The sequence below is a fragment of the Culex pipiens genome, chromosome 2, assembly GCF_016801865.2.
Source record: "Culex pipiens pallens isolate TS chromosome 2, TS_CPP_V2, whole genome shotgun sequence".
Lineage (NCBI taxonomy): Eukaryota > Metazoa > Arthropoda > Insecta > Diptera > Culicidae > Culex > Culex pipiens.
The window spans coordinates 169,900,846-169,924,271 of record NC_068938.1 but is presented as its reverse complement, the minus strand read 5'-3'; the positions used below and the strand labels follow the sequence as shown (position 1 = coordinate 169,924,271).

The 23,426-nt window shown below is 40.7% G+C and overlaps 2 protein-coding genes across 4 annotated transcripts in view; one reads left to right on the top strand and one right to left on the bottom strand.

Moving 5' to 3' along the window:
* LOC120427338 (cyclin-dependent kinase 12) overlaps positions 1–19,013 on the top strand; it is a 28,994-nt gene extending 9,981 nt beyond the window's left edge. For all 3 annotated transcript variants that reach the window (XM_039592188.2, XM_039592191.2, XM_039592189.2), the window contains 6 exons: positions 3,711–4,118; positions 4,182–4,335; positions 8,512–9,931; positions 9,996–10,384; positions 18,036–18,509; positions 18,579–19,013. In XM_039592188.2, coding sequence (XP_039448122.1) covers positions 3,711–4,118; positions 4,182–4,335; positions 8,512–9,931; positions 9,996–10,384; positions 18,036–18,509; positions 18,579–18,732 — 2,999 coding nt within the window. In that variant the 3' untranslated portion in view covers positions 18,733–19,013. The remainder of the gene's footprint in view (positions 1–3,710; positions 4,119–4,181; positions 4,336–8,511; positions 9,932–9,995; positions 10,385–18,035; positions 18,510–18,578) is intronic.
* A 3,772-nt stretch (positions 19,014–22,785) lies between these two features.
* LOC120427336 (formin-like protein) overlaps positions 22,786–23,426 on the bottom strand; it is an 87,728-nt gene continuing 87,087 nt past the window's right edge. The window contains exon 10 of the mRNA XM_039592187.2: positions 22,786–23,390. Within this exon, the coding sequence (XP_039448121.1) occupies positions 23,251–23,390 (140 nt within the window). The 3' untranslated portion in view covers positions 22,786–23,250. The remainder of the gene's footprint in view (positions 23,391–23,426) is intronic.

The following is a 23,426-nucleotide window of genomic DNA, read 5'->3' as shown; positions in this document are numbered from 1 at the left end:
GAGTTGTAAATTGGAGCTGTGATCAAAAAATTTCACAAATGTTTAATTTTTTACACATAGAATATAGGACCATTTTTTCTGAGATTCGTACTAGAAAATGAATGCTGTTTGGATGGGACTTTTAAATCTTCAATTTTCTTGTTTCTTTTTTAAATGTGTAATTTACATTTAGGGGCAGGGGGGGCAGAATGGACCATGGGGGCAGAACGGGCCACCCTTGGATTTAGGCTTTAGAATGGATTTAGACCAACTGTAAGACAAGGGTCTTATAAAGGACGTCAAATAGCATCACCATACCGAAAACGACGTTTGAATTCATTGTATTTTTCGAATTATGAGCAAAAATGTAAATTTATTGAAAAACCACGCAAATGTTGTTTATTTTGAGGTTCTTAAATAAGCTTTCTGAAAAGTTGGATTGTTTGAAAAAGTTTGCTCAATGCTTATAACGCTACTAGATGCTACTACCAAGGTATACAAACAACAACGGAACCTTGAAATCATTTAGAGACTTGGTGGTGGATGTGTTAAATTAAAATCCACTTGGGGGCAGAATGGACCACCCTTATCCTACCTTATAAAAACAATCAAAAGTTATGAAATTTGGATTAAATGGATTATTTCACTCCTGGTAGCTTCACAAATCACGTTTAATGCAACAAAAGTTGATTTTTTAGTTGTTTGGACGCTTAGTTGTAAAAATAGTGTCTTTTTTCGACATATTCACACTATTTTCAAAAATCTTTGTTTTTTTAAGTTACTGTTTTCATAAAAGTGATCAAATTTTATGGAAACTATAATGGAAAGGTCCCTCAAGTAATTTCTTATCACCCTTCAACGTTGTATTAGGAGAAATGGCTTGTTTTCTAAGGTGGCCCATTCTGCCCCGCAGGGTGGTCCATTCTGCCCCGCACCCTGGAAAGTTAGTCGAAAAAACTTTTTTTTTTAAAGTGGCTCAAAAATAGTTTTAAGTAAATAATTTTCATCAACCAAGTATACAACATTGAAGGAAACATTCCAAAGCATAAGCCTACTACACTGGATTCATAAATTTTTATGTTTTTCTATGGTTTTTGGTGCATTTCCCTTAGGTGGTCCATTCTGCCCCCCCTCCCCCTAACTCTAACTTTTTAAAAATGTGTAATTTACATTTAACTCTGAAGTAAAAACACGTTTGGCGTAAAATTTATAAAAAAAGCTTTTTTGCCTTCCTCACTTTACTGAGGAAAGGCTATAAAATCACTCGAAAAACGAACTTTTTAGTTAGACCTCCTAGACCTACCTTCATTTGTACATATCGACTCAGAATCACCAGCTGAGCAAATGTCTGTGTGTTTGGCTGTATGTAGACATGTGTACAAAATCAATGTCACTGGAATATCTTGTCACAGGCTCAACCGATTTTGGCCGGAATGGTTTTAATCGATCCGTTTTAACGTCCCCTAAGTTGCTATTTAAATTCATACAGTTTTCTCATGTATTTAAAAAGTTATGTTAAAAAAACTGTTTCATATGAAATTAAAATTATGGTAAAAAGGGTGTTTTTTTCATGAAACCCTCACATGTTATATATTTTTAGAAAGCATATGAGAAGACCTTTCTTGTGGATTAAGAATTTTCAAGATCTGACTTACCTATCTTAAATTACAAACAGTTTAAAAAATGGTCTGAATTCACATAACCTCAAATGGTCGGGTCTGATCGCCACGAAAAAGCTGTGTAGAAGGATGCCATTTTCCTGAAAGGCGGTGTCTGTATAATCTTGACAAAAAGTCTGTAGGAAGTCTGTTTTTTTACTCGTCACCTATTTTTATTAGGACCTCTAAGGTGCTGCGATCACGTTAGGGGAGATCCATAAATCATGTTAACACTTTAGGGGATTGTAATCACTCTTAAAACGAGAGGAAGGCACCAACCACCTAAAGGTGGATTAAGTTACGTTTTTTAAAATAAAAATGGTTGTTCAAACATTTCAATGGCTCAAAAGTTGCGTTTTTTGTTCTCTAAAACATATGAAAACATTTCAAAAATTTTAAAATGGATTTTGGGAAATTGAATTTTTGTGAAAAAGGTAATAGCATTTATCTGAATAGTCCTCATCAATACGTAAAACTTTACTGAAGACACCAACTGCTCAGAAATTCTTCAAAAGATACAGATTTTCGATAGATTACGTACCACTTTTGTATGGACAGCTTCCAAAATTGTATGGAGCCTTGTATGGGTGTAAAGAAATAAGAAAGAAGAGGAACTATTTCAAAAGACATTTTTTTAAAAGGATGCACTGGTGACGCCCTTTTGAAAAGTTACTACGCATTTATTTCTGGTTAACGTAAAACTTTTGAATTTTGCGTTGCGCTAATCCGTTCGTGTGTGAACGAACGAAAGCAGAATATAGTCAGGATTATGTAGGGTAGGCGAACGAAGCGCTCAGTCACCATTTACTTAAAATGTCGAATGGTCACTAGCACTGCCCTAACCCGATTTTCGGCACCCTCAAGAAACCTAAAATCGTTTACAATTTTATGGGTCATTTCGCACCAAGTAGGAGATAGGGGAAATATACCCTTTCTAATCAAACACCTATCTTCGTCATATGAAGAGTTTGATGCTCGATTAAAGCTCCAAAAATACTATTTAGGCTGTAAAATTACCAGCAACAGCACCGCCTCGAGTAAGCACGCAAATGTATGCCACTCACTGGCCAAAAAGATCAAATTTAATGCACTTTTAATCATAATTTCTATTTTGCGAGACCATTTCTCATCATTTTGGTGGCACACACATCCACACGCAAGATCAGAGGTTGACTGCTTAACGAAAGTCGCCATCAATATCATTTCACTTGCGCTAACGATTTAAAAGCGCTTAAAATATAAAATTGCTTCCAACTACCGGCAACATGTTCCTTTCACCATAACTTAGTCACTCACTTGAAAAATAATCCCGAAAAATGTGAATAATTAGCAGGCACCATCAAAAAAACAAACGCGCTATGTCTTTTGACGTTTCAATTTTGACCACCCATTCCAAACGAAGGCTGAAGAAAACCGAGCAAGAAGCGAAGGCAAAAAAAGAACAAAAGGTGGCCACCAACACCACCAGCAGCGCTTGTGGTGTTGCCAGGAAACTTTCTCTATAAATGCTACTTTTCGTGAGTGTTTGCTTAAAATTTAATCAATTTTGGCAGCACTAAGCAAATCCAAAACAGCGCTGGAAGAAAAAAAAAAAGAACTAAGCTGAAAATAGAAAAATGGGCGTGGCCCAATGCATTCTCGTCTAATTAGAAGACATCTGTACAGTTAGCCAAAATCACCGCCATATTGGCCGCCATCTTGAATAACAAATTCCCAGATAACATTCGTGGATTTTTGAGGATATTTTTGAGCTCAACGGCCGGAGGGCCTTGCAACTTGTATTTGGCAAAATAAAAGTCATATCTAGAGTTTTCTTTTTGAAAAGGTCCTATAAACATATGAAACACAATAGCTTATAGGACCTTATTTTTAAAAAAAAACTCTAGATGTTAAAATTACGCACTTTTTCCATCAAAATCACCATTCATGGTTAGCGATCGTGTTTGTTCTTTAATGTCGTTTTAATTTTTATGTTCTTTTTTTTCTCGCCATAATCCTTCCCCCTACGACAAATCCACATTTTGACCCGCGTTGACATATCGCCCCCACGCTCTTCTCTTCTCCCACCTGCAGCCACGCCCCCAATCCGACCGTCGAGCCGTTCCGTCAACAGCCCGTACGTGGACCACCACCAGCAGCAGCAGCAGCAACAGCTGTCGCAGCAATCGTCCGGCCGCGGTGGTCGAAGTCCACCTCCCCCATCCGGCGGTCACCGGGGCATGACTTCGTCGTCTTCGTCAACGTCCCGCAAGCAGCACTACCAATCGACGTCCTCGCCCCACACGCCCCCCGTTGGCTCGGCGGGAAGTGGTGGCCGAAAGGGCGGATCGTCGTCCCATCTGCCGCACGTTAGTCCGATTGCCATCAGCGACAGTCCGACGCCGAGGGGAGGTGGTGACGGAAGTCGGGGACGGCATCGACACGGCGGAAGTCCGTCGTCGAATCGGCATGGGTCGCACGCACGCAAGAGTACCAGTCCAAGTAAGGGGCAATTATTATTGCTTGGTTATTTTGCAGTTTACAATGAATTGTCTTCTTTTGTAGATGGCCGCCACAAGCCGTACACTCCACCGCCGGCCAAGCGACGAAGGGATCGGTCACCGCCGGAGAAGGATTACTACCGGAAGGACAAGCGGTATCGGGCGCCCCGGGAACCGGAGTGGAATCAGCACGATCGGCGTGGTTCGCCAACCAGGAGGTATGTTCAGAGTAAAAGCATTTTTAGAGAGCATAATTGTAGTGACCCATTGCATTTGAATGCACAATCGTAAAAGCGGCCAGGTCTACTGCGTAAAGTTGTATCGCAGAGACATGAATCGTTGATGTGGGTTGAGTTTGAGCACAGACTTTTCGAACAACAACACAATTCTGAATCGACAGGGGAGGAAGAAGCGTGGGTACACACCACCATAAACTCCAAGATTTGGTTGTATTCGTTGGGAGCACCATGCTAAGAAGGTTTGGTACTCCGGGACCCTCTGGGATTGGACATTGTATTTCCACGTATGCTCTGGCATACTATTTGCCGTGGTTAAAGCGCCACAACTCGTTCTCTGTAACAGTATTCCTAGGTCCAGTCCAAGCTTACCAAGTCGCCATGGCCTAGTGGTTAGCATTTTTGCTTATCAATCCAAAGGACGGATGATCGAACCCCGCCACGAGCGACTTTTGATTTTTCGTTCATATTTATCATTTTAAATTTCTATGTTCTTAACCTTGTCGTTGGGAGCAGATGGGAATCGAACCTAGAACCATTCGCTTACAAAGCGAACACCGTAACTAACTAGTCAGCCACGGCCGCTCCTCTGCTTAGATTTTTTTAAATTTTTCATAAAAAACCTTAAATTTTTAATTTTTTAGACATTTATTTTTGCTGAAGTTTTAAAAAATTTCAGGAATTTCAGAATTTTTTTTTATTAAAAAAAAGTTAAATTTATATGTGTTTGAATCAGGGGGATGCTAAAGGCCGCCATCTTGGGTGATTGAGATTAATAACGCGCGCAAACTGCGCACAGTGAAAACAAAAATATTTTTTATCAATAAGGCCGTTGCAAATATTTTTTGAAGTTTATGTCCCTCGACTCTGATCAAAGTCGAGGGGGGGGCAAAAAAATAAAAAAAGTTAAAAATTGAAATTACAGGCCACGGTGTCAACATTTGATGAAAAAAAGTGCTTTAAAATGCATCATACACATGTCCAGTTGTTTTGCAATCATTTATTTCCAAAATTTCTAAGTGCTGACGAAAATTTTATTTTTGCGAGAAAAAAAAATGTTTTTGCGGTGCTGTACATTGTAATTTTATAAAAGTTCAAAATATACGAGTCCAAACATGTTAAATATGATTATCAATGCAGAAAAAGGCATTTTAGATTGTTCTCAGTTGATTAGACTTCTATTTCCATTGAAATTTTGATATTATTTGAAAAAATATTTGTTTGCCCCCTGATTTTTCGGACCAATTTTGAAGGGGGGGGCGACATAAAATTGAAAAATATTTGCAACGGCCTAATTCAATATTTGTTAAAAGAATTACTGTAGTAAAAGTCAAATTACACAGTAGCTAATTTAAACGTTTCATGTGATAAATGTACAACTTTAAATGAGGTCGGCCCGATGTGTGCTTAAAATTCCCAACTTTAGTAATTTATTTTGCAAATAAATTGATAAAAATCACCTCAAAAACATACACTAACTTTTAAACGTACATTGCAGTAATATTTTACATAAAAAAAATACTTTATTCCCATTTTATGCCTGCAGTTTTTGTACTTTTTTTACAGTGCGCAGTTGCTTTGTTTTGGTTCCGTAACGAACAGCTGTTTTTTTTTGTGCTGGCGCCGTAATTGACAGCTCCCTTTTGTTCTGGTGCCGAAGTTGACAGCTTGTGTTGGCTGAGATATAAATGTCGCCCCCCTGGTTTGAATGGTGAATTTTGGATTTAATTTTTTTTTTCATAAATTTTGATTTTAAATTTTTAAAACCATTGAATTTTATTTATGAATTTAATCTGACAATTTTCAGTTGTTGTTATGATTTTCCGTGTTTTTTTTAATTCAGGGCTCAATTAAAGATTTTGGAACAAAAAAAAATCGGGAATTTAAAAAACCGAAACTCAAAAATACTCAATTTCTCAAATTCTTAAAAAAAGAAATTCTCGAAAAATTATTCACGATGAAATCAAAAATTTTAAAAATATTCAATTTAAACAAAATTAGGAACTTATAAATTTAAGAACTTAAAAAATACTTAAAAGGTAAAAATTCAAACCTATAAAAACCACCTTATACCCGGGACTGCGATAAGCTGTATCAGCATTCGGCATATACAGAGTCTGATAAAAATATACTTTCTCATAATTTCGCTACCGGTTAGCGAGAGTTAGATTGAACCGCACACACACAGTTGTTAAAAGAGCAGTTCTCTAGGATTTCGGTCATTCGATTTTTTTTTGTATTTTTTAATCTGACTGAAACTTTTTTGGTGCCTTCGGTATGCCCAAAGAAGCCATTTTGCATCATTAGTTTGTCCATATAATTTTCCGTACAAATTTGGCAGCTGTCCATACAAAAATGATGTATGAAAATTCAAAAATCTGTATCTTTTGAAGGAATTTTTTGATCGATTTGGTGTCTTCGGCAAAGTTGTAGGTATGGATATGGACTACACTGAAAAAAAATGTACAGGGTAAAAAAAATTTTGGTGATTTTTTATTTAACTTTTTGTCACTAAAACTTGATTTGGCAAAAAACACTATTTTTTTTTTTTTTTTTTTGATATGTTTTAAAGGAATGCAAATGCAAACTTTTCAGAAATTTCCAGGTTGTGCAAAAAATCATTGACCGAGTTATGAATGTTTTAATCAATACTGATTTTTTCAAAAAATCGAAATTTTGGTCGCAACAATTTTTCAACTTCATTTTCGATGTAAAATCAAATTTGCAATCAAAAAGTACTTTAGTGAAATTTTGATAAAGTGCACCGTTTTCAAGTTAAATCCATATTTAAGTGACTTTTTTGAAAATAGTCACAGTTTTTCATTTTTTAAAATTAGTGCACATGTTTGCCCACCTTTGAAAAAAATATTTTTGAAGAGCTGAGAAAATTCTCTATATTCTTCTTCATCGGACTTTGTTGATACGACCTTTAGTTGCTGAGATATTGCCATGCAATGGTTTAAAAACAGGAAAATTGATGTTTTCTAAGTCTCACACAAACAGCCCACCATATTTCAATGTTGATATCTCAGCAACTAATGGTCCGATTTTCAATGTTAAAATATGAAACATTTGTGAAATTTTCCGATCTTTTCGAAAACAATATTTTCAAAATTTTCAAATCAAGACTAACATTTTGAAAGGGCGTAATATTGAATGTTTGGCCTTTTTGAAATGTTAGTCTTGATTTGAAAATTTTGAAAATATTGGTTTCGAAAAGATCGGAAAATTTCACAAATGTTTCATATTTTAACATTGAAAATCGGACCATTAGTTGCTGAGATATCAACATTGAAATATGGTGGGCTGTTTGTGTGAGACTTAGAAAACATCAATTTTCCTGTTTTTAAACCATTGCATGGCAATATCTCAGCAACTAAAGGTCGTATCAACAAAGTCCGAAGAAGCAAAATATAGAGAATTTTCTCAGCTTTTCAAAAATATTTTTCTCAAAAGTGGGCAAACATGTGCACTAATTAAAAAAAATGAAAAACTGCGACTATTTAGAAAAAAGTTACATATAAATGGCTTTAACTTGAAAAAGGTGCTCTTTATCAAAATTTCACTAAAGTACTTTTTGATTGAAAATTCAATTTTACATTGAAAAATGAAGTTGAAAAGTTTTTGCGACCAAAATTTCGATTTTTTTGAAAAAATCAGTATTGATTAAAAAATTCATAACTCGGTCAATGATTTTTTGCACAACCTGGAAATTTCTGAAAAGTTGGCATTTTATGTCCTCTAAAACATATCAAAAATAAAAAAAATAAAAATAGTGTTTTTTTGCAAATCAAGTTTTAGTGATAAAAAGTTAAATAAAAAAATCACCAAATTTTTTTTACCGTGTATCATTTTTTTCCAGTGTAGTCCATATTCATACCTACAACTTTGCCGAAGACACCAAATCGATCAAAAAATTCCTTCAAAAGATACAGATTTTTGAATTTTCATACATCATTTTTGTATGGACAGCTGCCAAATTTGTATGGAAAATTATATAGACAAACTAATGATGCAAAATGGCTTCTTTGGGCATACCGAAGGCACCAAAAAAGTTTCAGTCGGATTAAAAAATACAAAAATGAATATTGAAGAAAAAAGACCGATTTCGTAGAGAATTGCTCAAAACGTTAACTCCGTTTGTTTTTCCATTCCCAGGAGTCCCAGTCCGGTCGAACGGAGCAGTAGTCACCGCCGGCGAAAGTCACCCTCGGGGAGCAAGTCACGCTCGCGCAAGGGCTACTACCACAGTCCGTCGCCCTCGGATCGAAGTCGCAGCCGGGCTCGGTCGAGGCATCGATCACGCAGCCGCGATCGGCGCTACTCCAGTGGAAGCCGGTCCCGATCACCGTCGGGTCTGTCCGGAGCGGCGAAGAAGTTCGACATCAAGGAGAAGATTACGGACACCAGCTTCTTCGCCGAGCTGATCAAGGACAAGCACAAGCGGCTCAAGACGCTCAAGGAGATCCTGGAGAAGAAGGAGGGTGGTTCGGCGGCGGGACCGGATGGCGGTGGCGTGGTCAACGAAAACAGCATGTCCAACGACTTTGTGGCGGTGGCGGCTGGGGGGATGAATGAAGTCGACAGCAGTGCGATGGTGACTGCGACGACGGTGAATTCCAATGGAATGAAGGACATTCGGGACATTCCGATGCCGGAGCAGGGCGGTGATCAGGCGCTGGTCAGTACGACGACGTCGATGGACACGATGGACACCATGCCATCACTGACCTCGTTGGAAGGCTCAGACTCACGAATACCTGTGATATTGAATAGTCAAAGCAGCGAAAGTCTCAATCAAAGTGCCAGCCTATCGAGCGAATCCATCAGTACGATGCTGAACGTGGCTTCGTTGGCCGCGGATTCGGCCTCGAAACCACCTCCACCTCCCCCGCCAACGTCAGCCCCGCCACCAACGGTTGCAACCGTAGTACCTTCCAACAAACCAAAAAGTCTTACGAATCTGCCGATGCCCCCGGGGGTGAACGTGGCCGAGCTGGAGGGCGCTCAAACGCCAAGTCCGCCGCGGCCACTCAGCCCGGTGGCCGGTGCTCAAATGAAGGTGATGCCCATTCCGACGCTGACCACGACCGGGGCCATTACGATGCCCAACAACAATAGCAGCAGCAGCAGCAGCGCCAACAATAGTCACCACAACAGGCATTCGAAACCTGGCTCGGCCAGTAAACGTTCCAGCAATGAGCACCGAGGGCCTTCCTTCTCCGCGACCAGCCTAGCAGCGGCCTCGACCTCATCCTCGTCGTCCTCTTCGGTCAAAAAGGGCCTGCTGAATCTGCCGATGCCTCCGATGGTGCCCGGTTCGGAGGATCTCAGCGGTGACGAGGACATCGGGTCGCCCCCGTCCGTGTCCGGAACGCCCACCAAGCGGTCCTCCGGCAAGTACGGCAGCAAATCCGGTTCCAGCAAGAAGCCCAAAGGTCGGCCCCGAATCCTTATGCGGAGACATTCGCGCAATATGCTCGGACCGATGTCGGCCTCGGGCGGCAAGGACTGGGGCGAACGCGCCGTCGACGTGTTTGACATGATCGAGCAGATCGGCGAGGGAACGTATGGGCAGGTAAGTCTAGTCGCGCCTTACACTCATTCAAAGGAAAACTCAACATTGCATCCATTTCTTTCAGGTGTACAAGGCCCGCGACCAGGAGACGAACGAGCTGGTGGCGCTCAAGAAGGTCCGGCTGGAGCACGAAAAGGAGGGCTTCCCGATTACGGCGGTTCGGGAGATTAAAATTCTGCGCCAGCTCAACCACAAGAACATTGTGAACCTGCGCGAGATTGTCACCGACAAGCAGGACGCGCTCGAGTTCCGGAAGGACAAGGGCTCGTTCTATCTGGTGTTTGAGTACATGGACCACGATCTGATGGGGCTGCTGGAGAGCGGCATGGTGGACTTTAACGAGCAGAACAATGCGAGCATTATGCGGCAGCTGCTGGACGGGCTCAACTACTGTCACAAGAAGAACTTCCTCCACCGGGACATCAAGTGCTCGAACATCTTGATGAACAACAAGTGAGTAGAGGAGATATATATGATTTAAATGAGTTTAAGAGCGAGTTTTTCACCAATGTGTAACAGGTCGTATCGAGGTGCTCCGATTTGGATGAAACTTTCAGCGTTTGTTTGTCTATACATGAGATGAACTCATGCCAAATATGAGCCCTCTACGACAAAGGGAAGTGGGGTAAAACGGGCTTTGAAGTTTGAGGTCCAAAAAACATAAAAAATCTTAAAATTGCTCGCATTTCCGTAAAACTTCATAAATTCCAACTCACTTAGATGCATTCGAAAGGTCTTTTGAAGCCCTTTAAAATGTGCCATAGACATCCAGGATTGGTTTGACTTTTTCTCATAGCTTTTGCAAATTACTGTCAAAAATGGAATTTTTTAAAACCTTAATAACTTTTGCCAACAGCCTCCAACACCCATACTTTCATAGGTCAAAAGATAGGTAATTTTATGGACTATAAGCCTATGGTATTAACTTTTTGGCCAATCGCAGTTTTTCTCATAGTTTTTCAATTTTTCTAGAACAAACATATTACAACGTTAGTTTTACCCCTGTAGGCCGCCATAGCGACCCTTTTTGGTCTCAATTTTGTCATATTCGGAATCCTCGGACAATTTCACGTAAGTTAGAAGTATTGGAGTTGTAAATTTGATTGGAAAAATTGCCATTTATAATGAATTAAAATATTTTTTAACAATTTGATTGATTAGGGGTAAAACAGGTATTCGCCTACTTGATACAGCATTTGACGTATTGAACACAGGGTAAATAAAATCTGTTTCTTTTTTCAAAAATGTTTTATTTAATTATTTTTTAAATCAAAATTACAACTCCAATACTTCTAACTTACGTGAAATTGTCCGAGGATTCCGAATATGACAAAATTGAGACCAAAAAGTGCCGTCTTCTTGGCCTACAGGGCAAAAACTAACGTTGTAAAATGTTTGTTCTAGAAAAATTGAAAAACTATGAGAAAAACTGCAATTGGCCAAAAAGTTAATACCGTAGGCTTATAGTGCATAAAATTACCTATATTTTGACCTATGGGAGTATGGGTGTTGGAGGCTGTTGCAAAAAGATATTAAGGCTTTAAAAAAATCAATTTTTGACAGTAATTTGCAAAAGCTATGAGAAAAAGTCAAACCAATCCTGGATGTCTATGGCACATTTTAAAGGGCTTCAAAAGACCTTTCGAATGCATCTAAGAGAGTTGGAATTGATGAAGTTTTACGGAAATGCGAGCAATTTTAAGATTTTTTATGTTTTTTGGACCTCAAACTTCAAAGCCCGTTTTACCCCACTTCCCTTTGTCGTAGAGGGCTCATATTTGGCATGAGTTCATCTCATGTATAGACAAACAAACGCTGAAAGTTTCATCCAAATCGGAGCACCTCGATACGACCTCTAGAACAAACCGAGCAATATTTACAAATACTGCCTCTTAAACAAAAAATATGAAAACACACAGAATAATGAAAATACCAAAAATATAAAGAACGGAATTTGTTTGTTGCTCAGAATAAAATAAAACAGAGGATAAAATAAAACAGAGAAAAGCTGTGACAATATTTATTTACCTATTTTCCTGAAAAAAGGTGCAAACCTTCAAATGCTTACAAAACTATCAATAAAAAATGCGAAAATTTTTAATCAAAAAATTAAAAAAATCAGAAAATCTTAAAATCAAAAAATTTTATATTAAAATAAATAAAAAAAACAAAATTTCAAGAATTTGATAATTTGAAGAATCAAGAATAGAAGAAAATTTAAAAATTCAGTATTCAAGAATCATAAAATTCTCAAAACTAAAAAATCACAATTTCGAAAATCAGAAAATTTTAAAATAATCATTGCTTGTTCCATAACTTAAAATTCAAAAATGTTGAGGATTTAAAAACAAATAAACACAGTTTGTACTTGTATATCCAAAGTCAGAATTTCAGAATTAAAAAAATTAAAATATTAAGAATTTTTGAAATTTAAGAAAGAGAAGTTCTAATTTTTTTTCTTAAATTTTCGACTTTTGTATTATTTTTAATCTTATGTCCAGGGCTTTTGCACCGTGATTTATGTTACTAAAATTTTAGTATTTTGAAAACTACGAAAACTTTTGATGTAATTTTGTATTCATCCCCTAAAGTGTTGTACACAAAATGATTTACAACAAAGTGTGATTATTTTTACAGTCAGATTTTTGCAGGATTGGGTCCGTAAGTTCGACAATTTTGGAATAAGAAGATAACAACTTCCTTGGTTGCTGTGCACCCTTAAGAATTTAAGAATTTAAGAATTTAAGAATTTAAGAATTTAAGAATTTAAGAATTTAAGAATTTAAGAATTTAATTCAATTCAATTCAATTTTTATTTTTCGAGGTAGCATGTTACAATTTTGTTTCTTTTGTGCTTGTATAGAGATTTGGATTTTCCTTACAACTATAAATGTTTCAGATACTGACTTGGTAGCATAGAAATTGTTTGTTTCAAATCTTCAAATCTAGGAAAAGGGTGGTAAAAAACCTAGCGAAATCCATAACTGTTATGTTTGCTTAATCTAATATCACAGTTGGGGAAGAAGGGGGAAGGGGATCGGGGTTTGTTGAGTTCCTTAACGTCAGTAGTTGTCGATGGCAGAAATCAGTGGGTTGTCCGACATCTGGCAGCTTGTCCGGAACTTCAGGAACATTCGGTCGATGAATTCGTCGATCGTGTCCAGTTCGGCCAGCTGGTGAAGATCATCGGTTGGATACCACGGATCGAGGTTGTAGATCATCTTGAGAAGCTTGTTCTGCATACGTTGTAGTTTTTTCCGATGGGTAGCAGCGCAGTTCTTCCAAGCTGGAAACCCGTAGGTAAGCACAGCTCGAAAAACACACTTGTAAAGCAGGAGTTTGTTATGCAGCTGGAGACGTGACCGGCGATTCACCAAAGAGTACAGCGAACGGATCAAGGATTTACACTTTTTGAGAGTTTGGTCAGTGTGCTTGTCGAAAAGAAGCATCTTGTCTAGGAGAACTCCTAGATACTTAGCTTCGTTTGACCAGTCCACCTCCAAACCGCAAACTTTCACTTTGGAACTCGGAAGATATCTCGGCGACCTGCGTCTCGAGAAGAACACTGCTTGGGTCTTCGTGGGGTTGATTTTGATCCTCCACTGTCGCTGGAACTCCTGCAGATGGTTTTGGGCCGCCTGCAGCTTGGTCTTGATGACTTTCGGGTCCAAGTCAGATACAAAGTATCCTGTGTCGTCGGCGAAGAAAGCGTACGAAACACCATCAACCATTAGAACGTCGGCTGAGAAGACATTGTACAGGGTTGGACTGAGCACAGATCCTTGAGGCACTCCGAATGGAATTCCATGAATTGGTGACAGTGAGCCATTCACGGTAACCTGGAAGCTTCTTTCTCTGAGAAACGATTGAATGAGTTTGACCAGATACATCGGAAATCTAGCGACGATGAGCTTGTGGATAATGGCATCTTGCCATACCGAATCATATGCTTTCTCAACATCTAGCATGACCATTCCAGTGGACTTTTTCGTTAAAAAGCCTTTTTTGATCGCCTGCGTGATCCTCACGAGCTGGTGGTTTGTAGAGTGCCCTTTGCGAAAGCCGAATTGCTCATCCGGGATGATCAGGTTGTTGTCCAGGTGTCGATTAAGACGGGCCAAAATGACTCGTTCTAAAACCTTACTCAATGTGCTCAGTAAACTGATCGGCCGGTAGCTTCCTGGTTGGGTGATGTCCTTGTTTGGTTTGGGTACTCCTACTACTAGTGCTTGCTTCCAGACGTCGGGGAAGTAGTGCAGCTTCAGGCAGGCATTGATGATCTTCGTGAGAACGACGAGTCCTTTCCGTGGCAGCTGTTTGATCACTATGTTCCGCAATCCATCAAAACCGGGAGCTTTTTTGTTCTTCAGACGGCGCACGATGGTCTTGATCTCATTCGGCTTGGTGTACGTTGACCAGTCGTCGTTTGTTCCTCTCGCCGCAGCAGTTAACTCCAGCGACCTATTTACAGCAGCGTTGATTTCAGGATCAGCAGGAAGTGGGTTGAGATGGGCTTTAGCAAAGCTTTCGCCCAAAACCTTAGCCTTTTCTGCCGGAGAGATCGCAAGAGTGTCGCCAACTCTGAACGGCGGGTTGTGTTTCACCGTGTTCCTAACCAGCTTAGAGATTCTCCAGAACTGCTTGTGGCCGTTAGAAAGCTCTTGAATTGTGTTCCCAAAGTTTTTGAATCTCAACTTGCTGCATTCATTCTGGATCCTTAGGTTGAGCGACTGGACGATCATTCCCAAGAGGGGGTCGCGAGTCCGGATGAACTGGCGCCTTCTTGTGTTTCTTAACGTGATCAGCAGCTTGATGTTCTGTGGGAGTTTCACTTTTTGGGGGTCTCGTTCGAACCACGGGACAGCCACATCTTCAGCTTCGAGCAGTGCTGCTGTAAACATCTGGATTGCTGCATTTACTTCAGATGTTGATGTGAGGTTGTTGAACTCATCGGATGTTGGGTCAAGCCTTCTGTCGATTTCCTGTCGGAATCGTGTCCAATCGGCCCGGTCGTAGCAACGAAACCGTTGTGTAGGAGTACTCGGAGCCAACTCACAGTCTATCTCAAACGTTACTGGAAGGTGGTCAGAGGACAGCTCCTGGTGTACGACTGGGATCGACATTTCGACCTGGTTGTTGGATATGACCAAGTCGATCGTCGAAGGCCGTGCAGATCCTCTGGGGACGTACGTCGGGGCTTCAGGAGCATGTACGTAGAAAGTGGATGTTGGGAGCATGTTTGCGAGGATATTTCCAGTTTGATTTGCCCGTAGGCAGTGCCAGGATCTGTGCCTTGAGTTGAGGTCGCCTACTATAAAGTAGGCCTCGTTCGTCTTGGTGAGTTCCCGAATGTCCCTCTTGAAGTTGACCCTGTCCTCTTTCGTGCGACCTCCGGGGAAGTACGCCGCTATGATGTTCAACGAAACGCCGCCAGCTTGCACTCGAACTCCAACTGCTTCAATCACTTTCGTTTTCAGGTCGCCCATCGGTTTGAAGTTGATTCCGTGCTTGACGAGGATCGCAACCCCACCACCCCTTTCCGCTGCTTCTGCCGGTCGATCAAACCTCTCCACGGAATACCCATCAACAAATAGGGAGATTTTTTGTTCGAGCCACGTTTCGGTTATTACCGCAACATCAATTTTCTCCTCCACGATGAACTCGGCTAGTTCCATCGTTTTATTTCGAACGGATCGTGCGTTCCAGTTTAGCAGTTTGAGCTTACGTGAATTAGCGAACGAAAATGTACTTAACCATCAGTTCATGCAAAGCAAAGAACTGCTCTTCTCTTGTTGTACACTTTTTGAGATCGCTGTACATTTCCCTCGCTAGGGAAAGGAATTCTGACATGGTAAAGAGGTCGTCTTCAGCTGTGATCTGGGGATTGCCGGCGGTTGAACCGGAGGCAGCACCAGTAGCAGCACTAGCGGCAGCACCTAGAGCAGCGCCTGCGGTTGCCCCGGCGAACGACACGTTCGGGTTGACAAGTGTAGAAGTAAACGTGCGCAGCTGCGTACGTGGCGTAGGCCTTTTCTCGGAGGTTCGAGCAGCTTTCTTCTCCTGGTTCTTAAGGAACGTCTGGCGAGCAGTGCAGTCCTTGAAGTTGGCAGTGTGGTTCTGATTGCAGTTTGCACATTTCAACATTTGACGCACCGCTTCCGGAGCTTTCTCCAGCTCAGCTTTCGTTGGCAGCTGACACTCGTTCGAGCCGTGACTTTCTCCACACTTCACACATCTTACCGGCATGTTGCAGTGACGACTTCCGTGGCCAAACTTTTGGCATCGAAAGCACTGGATGACATCCGTCTTCTTGCGAGTGTAGTATCGCCACCACACCACGACGTTGAAGATAGCCTTGATCTCGCGAAGCTCGGTCAGCTTTACGGAACCCTTCGTGAAGTTCAGCAGGTACAAGGCGCTGTCTCTGTCTTTGGATTTGGAGAGGATCTTCAGCTCTCGGGGGTGCACACCGCACATTCCCAGCTCAGCGTCCAGCTCATCCAGTTCCAATGCTGGCAGCCCCGACAAAACGATTTTCAGCGCCGTCTCATCGGGAGTGGAGTGCGAGAAAAACTCTGCATTGATGTTTTTCAGCTCTTTGGTGACGAGGTTGTAAAGCTCAGAGCACGAGATCTTGATCTGGACAGCGTTCGTGAGGTTCCGAAGGCGGAACTTATCGGCATCACCGAGGCGGGAAACAAGTCTGTTGATTTCCATGACGGACTTGTTCCGCACTGTAATCGGAGGACAGCGAGATTTTTTGACACTTGTCTTCTTCGGTTTTGGTGACCCAGCCACAACGCTCACGTCACCAATGTTGTCATCAAAGTCGTCCATGGGGAGAATTCCAAACTCGTTGGAAACTGGAACCGCGGGCTGGGTAAACCCCTGGCTGGCAGAGGAATTAGCTTGGTTACCTGCCTTCCGCAGGTCAGATAGCGAAACTCCGCGGCGAAGGGAAGTGTTTTTGCTGATCCCAGCGAGGGAACCATTCGCACTTTTGTTCAAAGTGAGGTTAGCTTTCAGCTTCTCCTTGTTGTAGTCAAAGCGCTCCAACGTGTATCTTTTTATTCCCGGAGGGCCGTCAACCGGCACCACGGGCTTTTTCTTTCCCATTTACGGAGTGGGAACCGCGCGAGCTAACCGTCCCGCGAATAACTTGTTAGCGAAACGATAAGTATTAGAACCCAAGAGCAACTTTGCTACGATGTTGATTGAGCAAGAGCTGTCAACAAACTCGATTTAAGAATTTAAGAATTTAAGAATTTTAGAATTTTAGAATTTTAGAATTTTAGAATTTTAGAATTTTAGAATTTAAGAATTTAAGAATTTAAGAATTTAAGAATTTAAGAATTTAAGAATTTAAGAATTTAAGAATTTAAGAATTTAAGAATTTAAGAATTTTAGAATTTTAGAATTTTAGAATTTTAGAATTTTAGAATTTTAGAATTTTAGAATTTTAGAATTTTAGAATTTTAGAATTTTAGAATTTTAGAATTTTAGAATTTTAGAATTTAAGAATTTAAGAATTTAAGAATTTAAGAATTTAAGAATTTAAGAATTTAAGAATTTAAGAATTTAAGAATTTAAGAAATTAAGAAATTAAGACTTTCAGACTTTCAGACTTTCAGACTTTCAGACTTTCAGACTTTCAGACTTTCAGACTTTCAGACTTTCAGACTTTCAGACTTTCAGACTTTCAGACTTTCAGACTTTCAGACTTTCAGACTTTCAGACTTTCAGACTTTCAGACTTTCAGACTTTCAGACTTTCAGACTTTCAGACTTTCAGACTTTCAGACTTTCAGACTTTCAGACTTTCAGACTTTCAGACTTTCAGACTTTCAGACTTTCAGACTTTCAGACTTTAAGAATTTAGGAATATTTAAATTTTTAAATTTAATAATTTTAAAATTTTGAAATGTAAGAATTTTAATTTATCGAATTTCAGAATTTTACAATCCCAAAATTTTGAAATCTTAGCAATTTTAAATTTTAGAATTTTAAATTATCAGAATTTTAGAATTAAAGAACCGCGTTCCTTCCAATTTCCGTACTTAGCTTGAAATTAGAAATTAACTTTTTTTTTGCTTTCTCCATTTCAGGGGCGAAGTGAAGCTTGCGGATTTCGGTCTAGCCCGCCTCTACAACGCGGACAACCGCGAGCGGCCCTACACCAACAAGGTGATCACGCTGTGGTACCGACCGCCGGAGCTTCTCCTCGGCGAGGAGCGCTACGGTCCGGCCATCGACGTGTGGAGCTGTGGCTGTATCCTCGGTGAGCTGTTCCTCAAGAAGCCGCTGTTCCAGGCGAACCAAGAACCCGCCCAGCTGGAGATGATCTCGCGCCTTTGCGGCACTCCGACGCCGGCCGCCTGGCCCAACGTCATCAAGCTGCCGCTGTTCCACACGCTCAAGGCGAAGAAGACGTACCGGCGGAAGATCCGCGAGGACTTTGTCTTCCTGCCGGCGTCCTGTCTGGACCTGCTGGACAAGATGCTGGAGCTGGACCCGGACAAGCGGATAACGGCCGAGGCCGCGCTCAACTCGGCCTGGCTCAAGAACGTCGTGCCCGACCAGTGAGTATTCCCCGTGACATTTCTTCAACCGGTAGCATTTCTAATTGTGAAACCTTTCTCCCCCGGCAGACTACCGCCCCCGCAGCTGCCCACGTGGCAGGACTGTCACGAGCTGTGGAGCAAGAAGCGGCGACGGCAGCTACGCGAACAGCAGGAATCTGCCGCGAACCTGCCCCCGGGGAAGCCTCCCCTGCTGAAGGCACCGGCCGGTGCGGTCGGTTAGATGTCGGAGATTTCAACAGTAGCACCACTAGCTGGGTCAGGTTCGTGGCTGACAATAAAGTGCCCCTTGGACCGTTTTTGGGTGGGTGGGTTGGCCCACTCGCCGGTCCTCAAGAGAATCCCAATCAAACCAGAAGAAGGAAGAAAGTGCGTGAGTGCGAGAATGACGAATGCTTGCCGCGGGAAGCTGGTCCTTATCCGCGAATCTGCTGTCCGAGGGACAAGGGCCAACCCCCGTCGGGTTTCCCCTGTGGCTGGTTGTTGATTGCTTGAAAACAAAAACTATTTTCTTTTTCTTTTTCGGAGGGAGGGAACAAACACAATAGACTTAAACAGTGGAAGCTGGAGTTTTTTTTTCTTTTCTATTTTTACGAAATGAAGCAAAAGAGCGTGAAAGAGAAAAATAGCGAGAGCAAGCGAGCGAGTGAGTGCGGTTGTGGAAGGCAAAACAAAATGTAGAACAATAGTGTATAGAAAAATAAAGTTAGTAGAGAACCTGTACTAAATGTAAGTATATCAAGAAACTAACGATGAGATGAGTTACAAAGCGAATCAGAGAAAAATCTACACAAACTGAATAAAAAACAATGGGCTGGCAAGCGGGAAGCGTAAAACTATTGAAAAAAAGCCTATAAAGAGATCCTAGCCAGTAGCCTTTTTCTTGTACATTTGTTATCTAAGATGGTTACGTGCTAAACAAAAGGCAAAAATCATATTTTTCATTTTTTGTTATCGAAGAAATAAAAAAAATTACGTTAGAAGTTGAGATGGAAGCAAAAGACTCAACCAAACTATCAGAGCAAACAATCTCTCCAAACTTTGTGTTTTTCTTTCACCTGCTGTGCGCGCGCGCGCCACCGGAATTAAGTCGAGATTTAGTCGAGTACAAACAACCAAAAAAAATACTAAAATCTGAAGCATTTCTGCGTTTTTTCTCCCGTATTGTTGTACTCTCTCTCTCTCGTTCTCAAACGCGGTCGGCTTCTGAAAGGAGTGTTTGTGTGGTGGTGTTGTACAGCGTAAACAGTAACAAAGCTTGTTGGATTTCGGACACGAGGTGCATTAAATGTGCAGGGAGGAGCGCGCTGCCGTTGCGCGAGCGGACTCTCCTTCTTGAGCTCCAGTTGGAAGTAGTGGCGAACGAACGACACACAATTTATAAATAAAAAGCTAATGAAAATCTTTAAGATGTGCGTATAATGCTTATTTGATTGAAAGAAAAACACCCTGCAAATTGTGGATATTGGATTACTCGATTACACTCATTTTTCTAACTTAAAATGTCAACACTCTCTTCTTTCCTTTAAAATCCGTCAAGTTACCCGACCATAATATCTACCTTTTTGCCAGTAGTGCCGGTGTAACAACGGCAAAACTACACCACCCCTACTGTCAAACAAGGTAAATACATACTATTATTGAATTACTAGACGAATAGCATACTTTGATGCTCTCTTTTTCTTGAAATTTCCTCTAACTTGATGGTGACTTGCATTTGATTTGCTCCAAGAAAACCTTCATTCTTTGAATACTTATTGTCTTTTTTCATCATAGAAAGAAGTCGGATTATCGCTTGTCTTTGTTTGGGCATCAAGAAATATTAACCTTCTACAACCCAACCTCGACTTCACTTCACAACCCAACCTCGACTTCACTTCACCGAAAACGACGTTTGAATAAGTTTGTTCAATGTTTAGAATGTTACCACGAGCTATTACGAAGGTAATCAAACAGAGTCTGCGATTAGCAGAGCAGCGAATCAGACGTGCGTCCCTCACACACCAAAAAAGTGCTAAAAAGTGCGAAAATGCCTCACGGCAAGAAAAAGAGGCGGTCCTCACCAGCAGGATTGGCAGATTTGAAGAAGCTAAAGAATGCCGAAGCGCTACCTGCAAAGCCAGGCAGTTTGAGCAAGGACGCTCAAAATTCGTCTGGAAACCAGTTCGCTACCCTTCCTGTGGACGTGAGCGAGAAGGAAGAATTTGAACGACGGGAAAAGTTGCCACCCATTTTTGTGAAAACATCGTCAACGGATTCGGTGCGAAAGTGGCTGACCGGGTTTATCAAATCTGGTGCTTTACGAGCTTCCATTCGCTTGTGTGCTGATGGACTCAAAATTCTGCTACCTACCAGAAAGGATTACAACTACTTTCGGGATTTCCTGAACAACACCAAGATTGAATACTACAGCCATGACGATCCAGGTAAACGCCCCATGAAACAGGTCCTCCGAGGCCTGTACGACATGGATGTGAGTGTGCTGAAAGAAGAGCTCAAAACTCTTAAGTTGAACGTGATCGAAGTCTTCAAGATGACGAGACACAACAAGGACATCAAGTATCCTGATCAACTGTACCTGGTTCATCTCGAGAAAGGATCGACAACGCCGTCTGAGCTGAAAGCAGTTCGGGCAATTTTCAACATCATCGTGACTTGGGAACGTTATCGTCCAGTGCACCGTGACGTGACACAGTGTTCGAACTGCTTGCAGTTTGGGCATGGTGGAAGGAACTGTTTCATCAAGAGTCGTTGTACAACCTGCGGAGGTGAGCACAAAACACAAGCTTGCGAAACAATCAACGAGAACATCGAAGCCAAATGCTTCAATTGCGGCGGCGACCATTCGACCAAGAATCGAAGCTGCCCAAAACGAGCTGAGTTTGTAAAAATTCGGCAGCAAGCGACGACGAGGCACCAACCAAATCGTCGCAAAACACCACCAGCATTCACGGACGTGAATTTTCCTGCTTTGGCGTCGCCAGTAGCAGGATCTGTTCGAGTGGTTCCAAATCTGCAGCCATTGCCGTTGAATCAGCGGCTAAAAGTTGCAGAGAATACAACACCTCCAGGCTTCAGTCAGCAACCGAGGGAAAACCAACCAGCATCAACGGATGAAGGCAGTAGTGACCTGCTTTCACCACAAGAACTTCTGAACATTTTCATCGAGATGACAACAACACTGCGTGGTTGCAAAACTCGTCAGGAACAAGTAAGAACTCTTGGAGCATTCATCTTAAAATACAGTTCGTAGTTTACTCGTTCTAGTGATTTTGAATATTTCAATGAATTTATGTTTTTAGTTTTAAGTTAGGATTAGTTGTTAAAGTGTTTTTTTTTCTTTTTTACCCAAATGTATTCGATTCAATGCAATAATGTAAAACAATTTGAAGTAAATAAAATAAATGTGATCAGTTAATAATAAAACGAAAAATACAACAAAGATGAAGAGCATTAGGCCATACCACTTAGCATGTAAAAGAAATATAATTATTATAAGAATGTTCAATAAAGACATATTTAATTTCAAAAAAAAAGGTAATCAAACAACAACGGAACCTTCAAATCATTCAGAGGCTTGGTGGTGGAAGTGTCAAATTAAAATCCAATTGGGGGCAGAATGGGCTACCCTTTTCTTGCCTTACAAAAACAATCAAAATTTATTGAGTTTTAAATCAATTAATTCTTTAACTCCTGATAGCTTTACAAATCACGTTTAATGCAACATTAATTGAATTTTTAATAGTTTCGATGCTTATTTGTAAAAATAGTGTCTTTTTGGACATATTTACACTATTTTCAAAAATGTTTGTTTTGTTAAGTGACTATTTTTATAAAAGTGATCGAACTTCACATAAACTATGTTGGAAAGGTTATTTAAGTAATTTCTTATCACCCTTCAACGTTGTATTAGACGAAATGGCTTGTTTTCTAAGGTGGCCCATTCTGCCCCGCACCCTGGAAAAGTAGTCGAAAAACTTTTTTATTAAATTGCATCAAAAATAGTTTTAAACTATACATTTTCATCAATTAAGTATACAACATTGAAGGGAACATTCCAAAGCATAAGCCTACTACACTGGATTCATAGATTTGTATGTTATTCTATGGTTTTCGGTACATTTTACTTATGTGGACAATTCTGCCCAACAACAATGTGGGTTTAGTGGATCATTTACTTAGACACCATGAATGGAGAATGTGATATTAATAAGAGGGACATTTTCGGCACACAGTATCGGAACCATAGTTTTGTTTGATTTCTAATCACTGTGTATTTGAAATAATGTGCGTATAAACTGTTCACGTTATTTGTAATAATCGTTATCATATCATGATATATAATATTTTATCTCAAAAATATATATACAGTGTCGTCGCCAACTTACTAAATGTAGTAAATTATCCCGATTTAACAAAACTCTCTACACTTACAAAAAATAGAACAACAATACGGTTAGGACTTGCAAGGTCTTTTGTTTTTCAGTAAACCTATGACTAATGATCCAGCAGCAGCGGGTTTGTGTGCAGTATTTACAATGACAAAAAATATATTATTATCAATAGCAATAATATTAAGTTGTAAATTTACACAAAAGTGAATCTAACCGAACATGTAGAGAGAGAAAATTCGAACGATTCTTTGCGCGCTGCGACTTCGGTGTTTCACTCAAATCACAATTTTGTAGTTTTTTTTCTTCTAGATTCTCAAGCCTAACATTTAGGCTCCGTAAACTTCCTATCAAAACTCCAACTCTTCCATGGTTCGCGAGAGCCGGTTGCTGTCGATACGACGCCGCTGGCTTCGCCGGACCGCGTCCGCCCTCCGGTACGGTTCGTTCTTCAGCCCCAGCAGAATGTCCTCGAGGGCGCCGTTGTAGACTGTGGATGATGTAGAGTTGTCATTAGAATATTTTA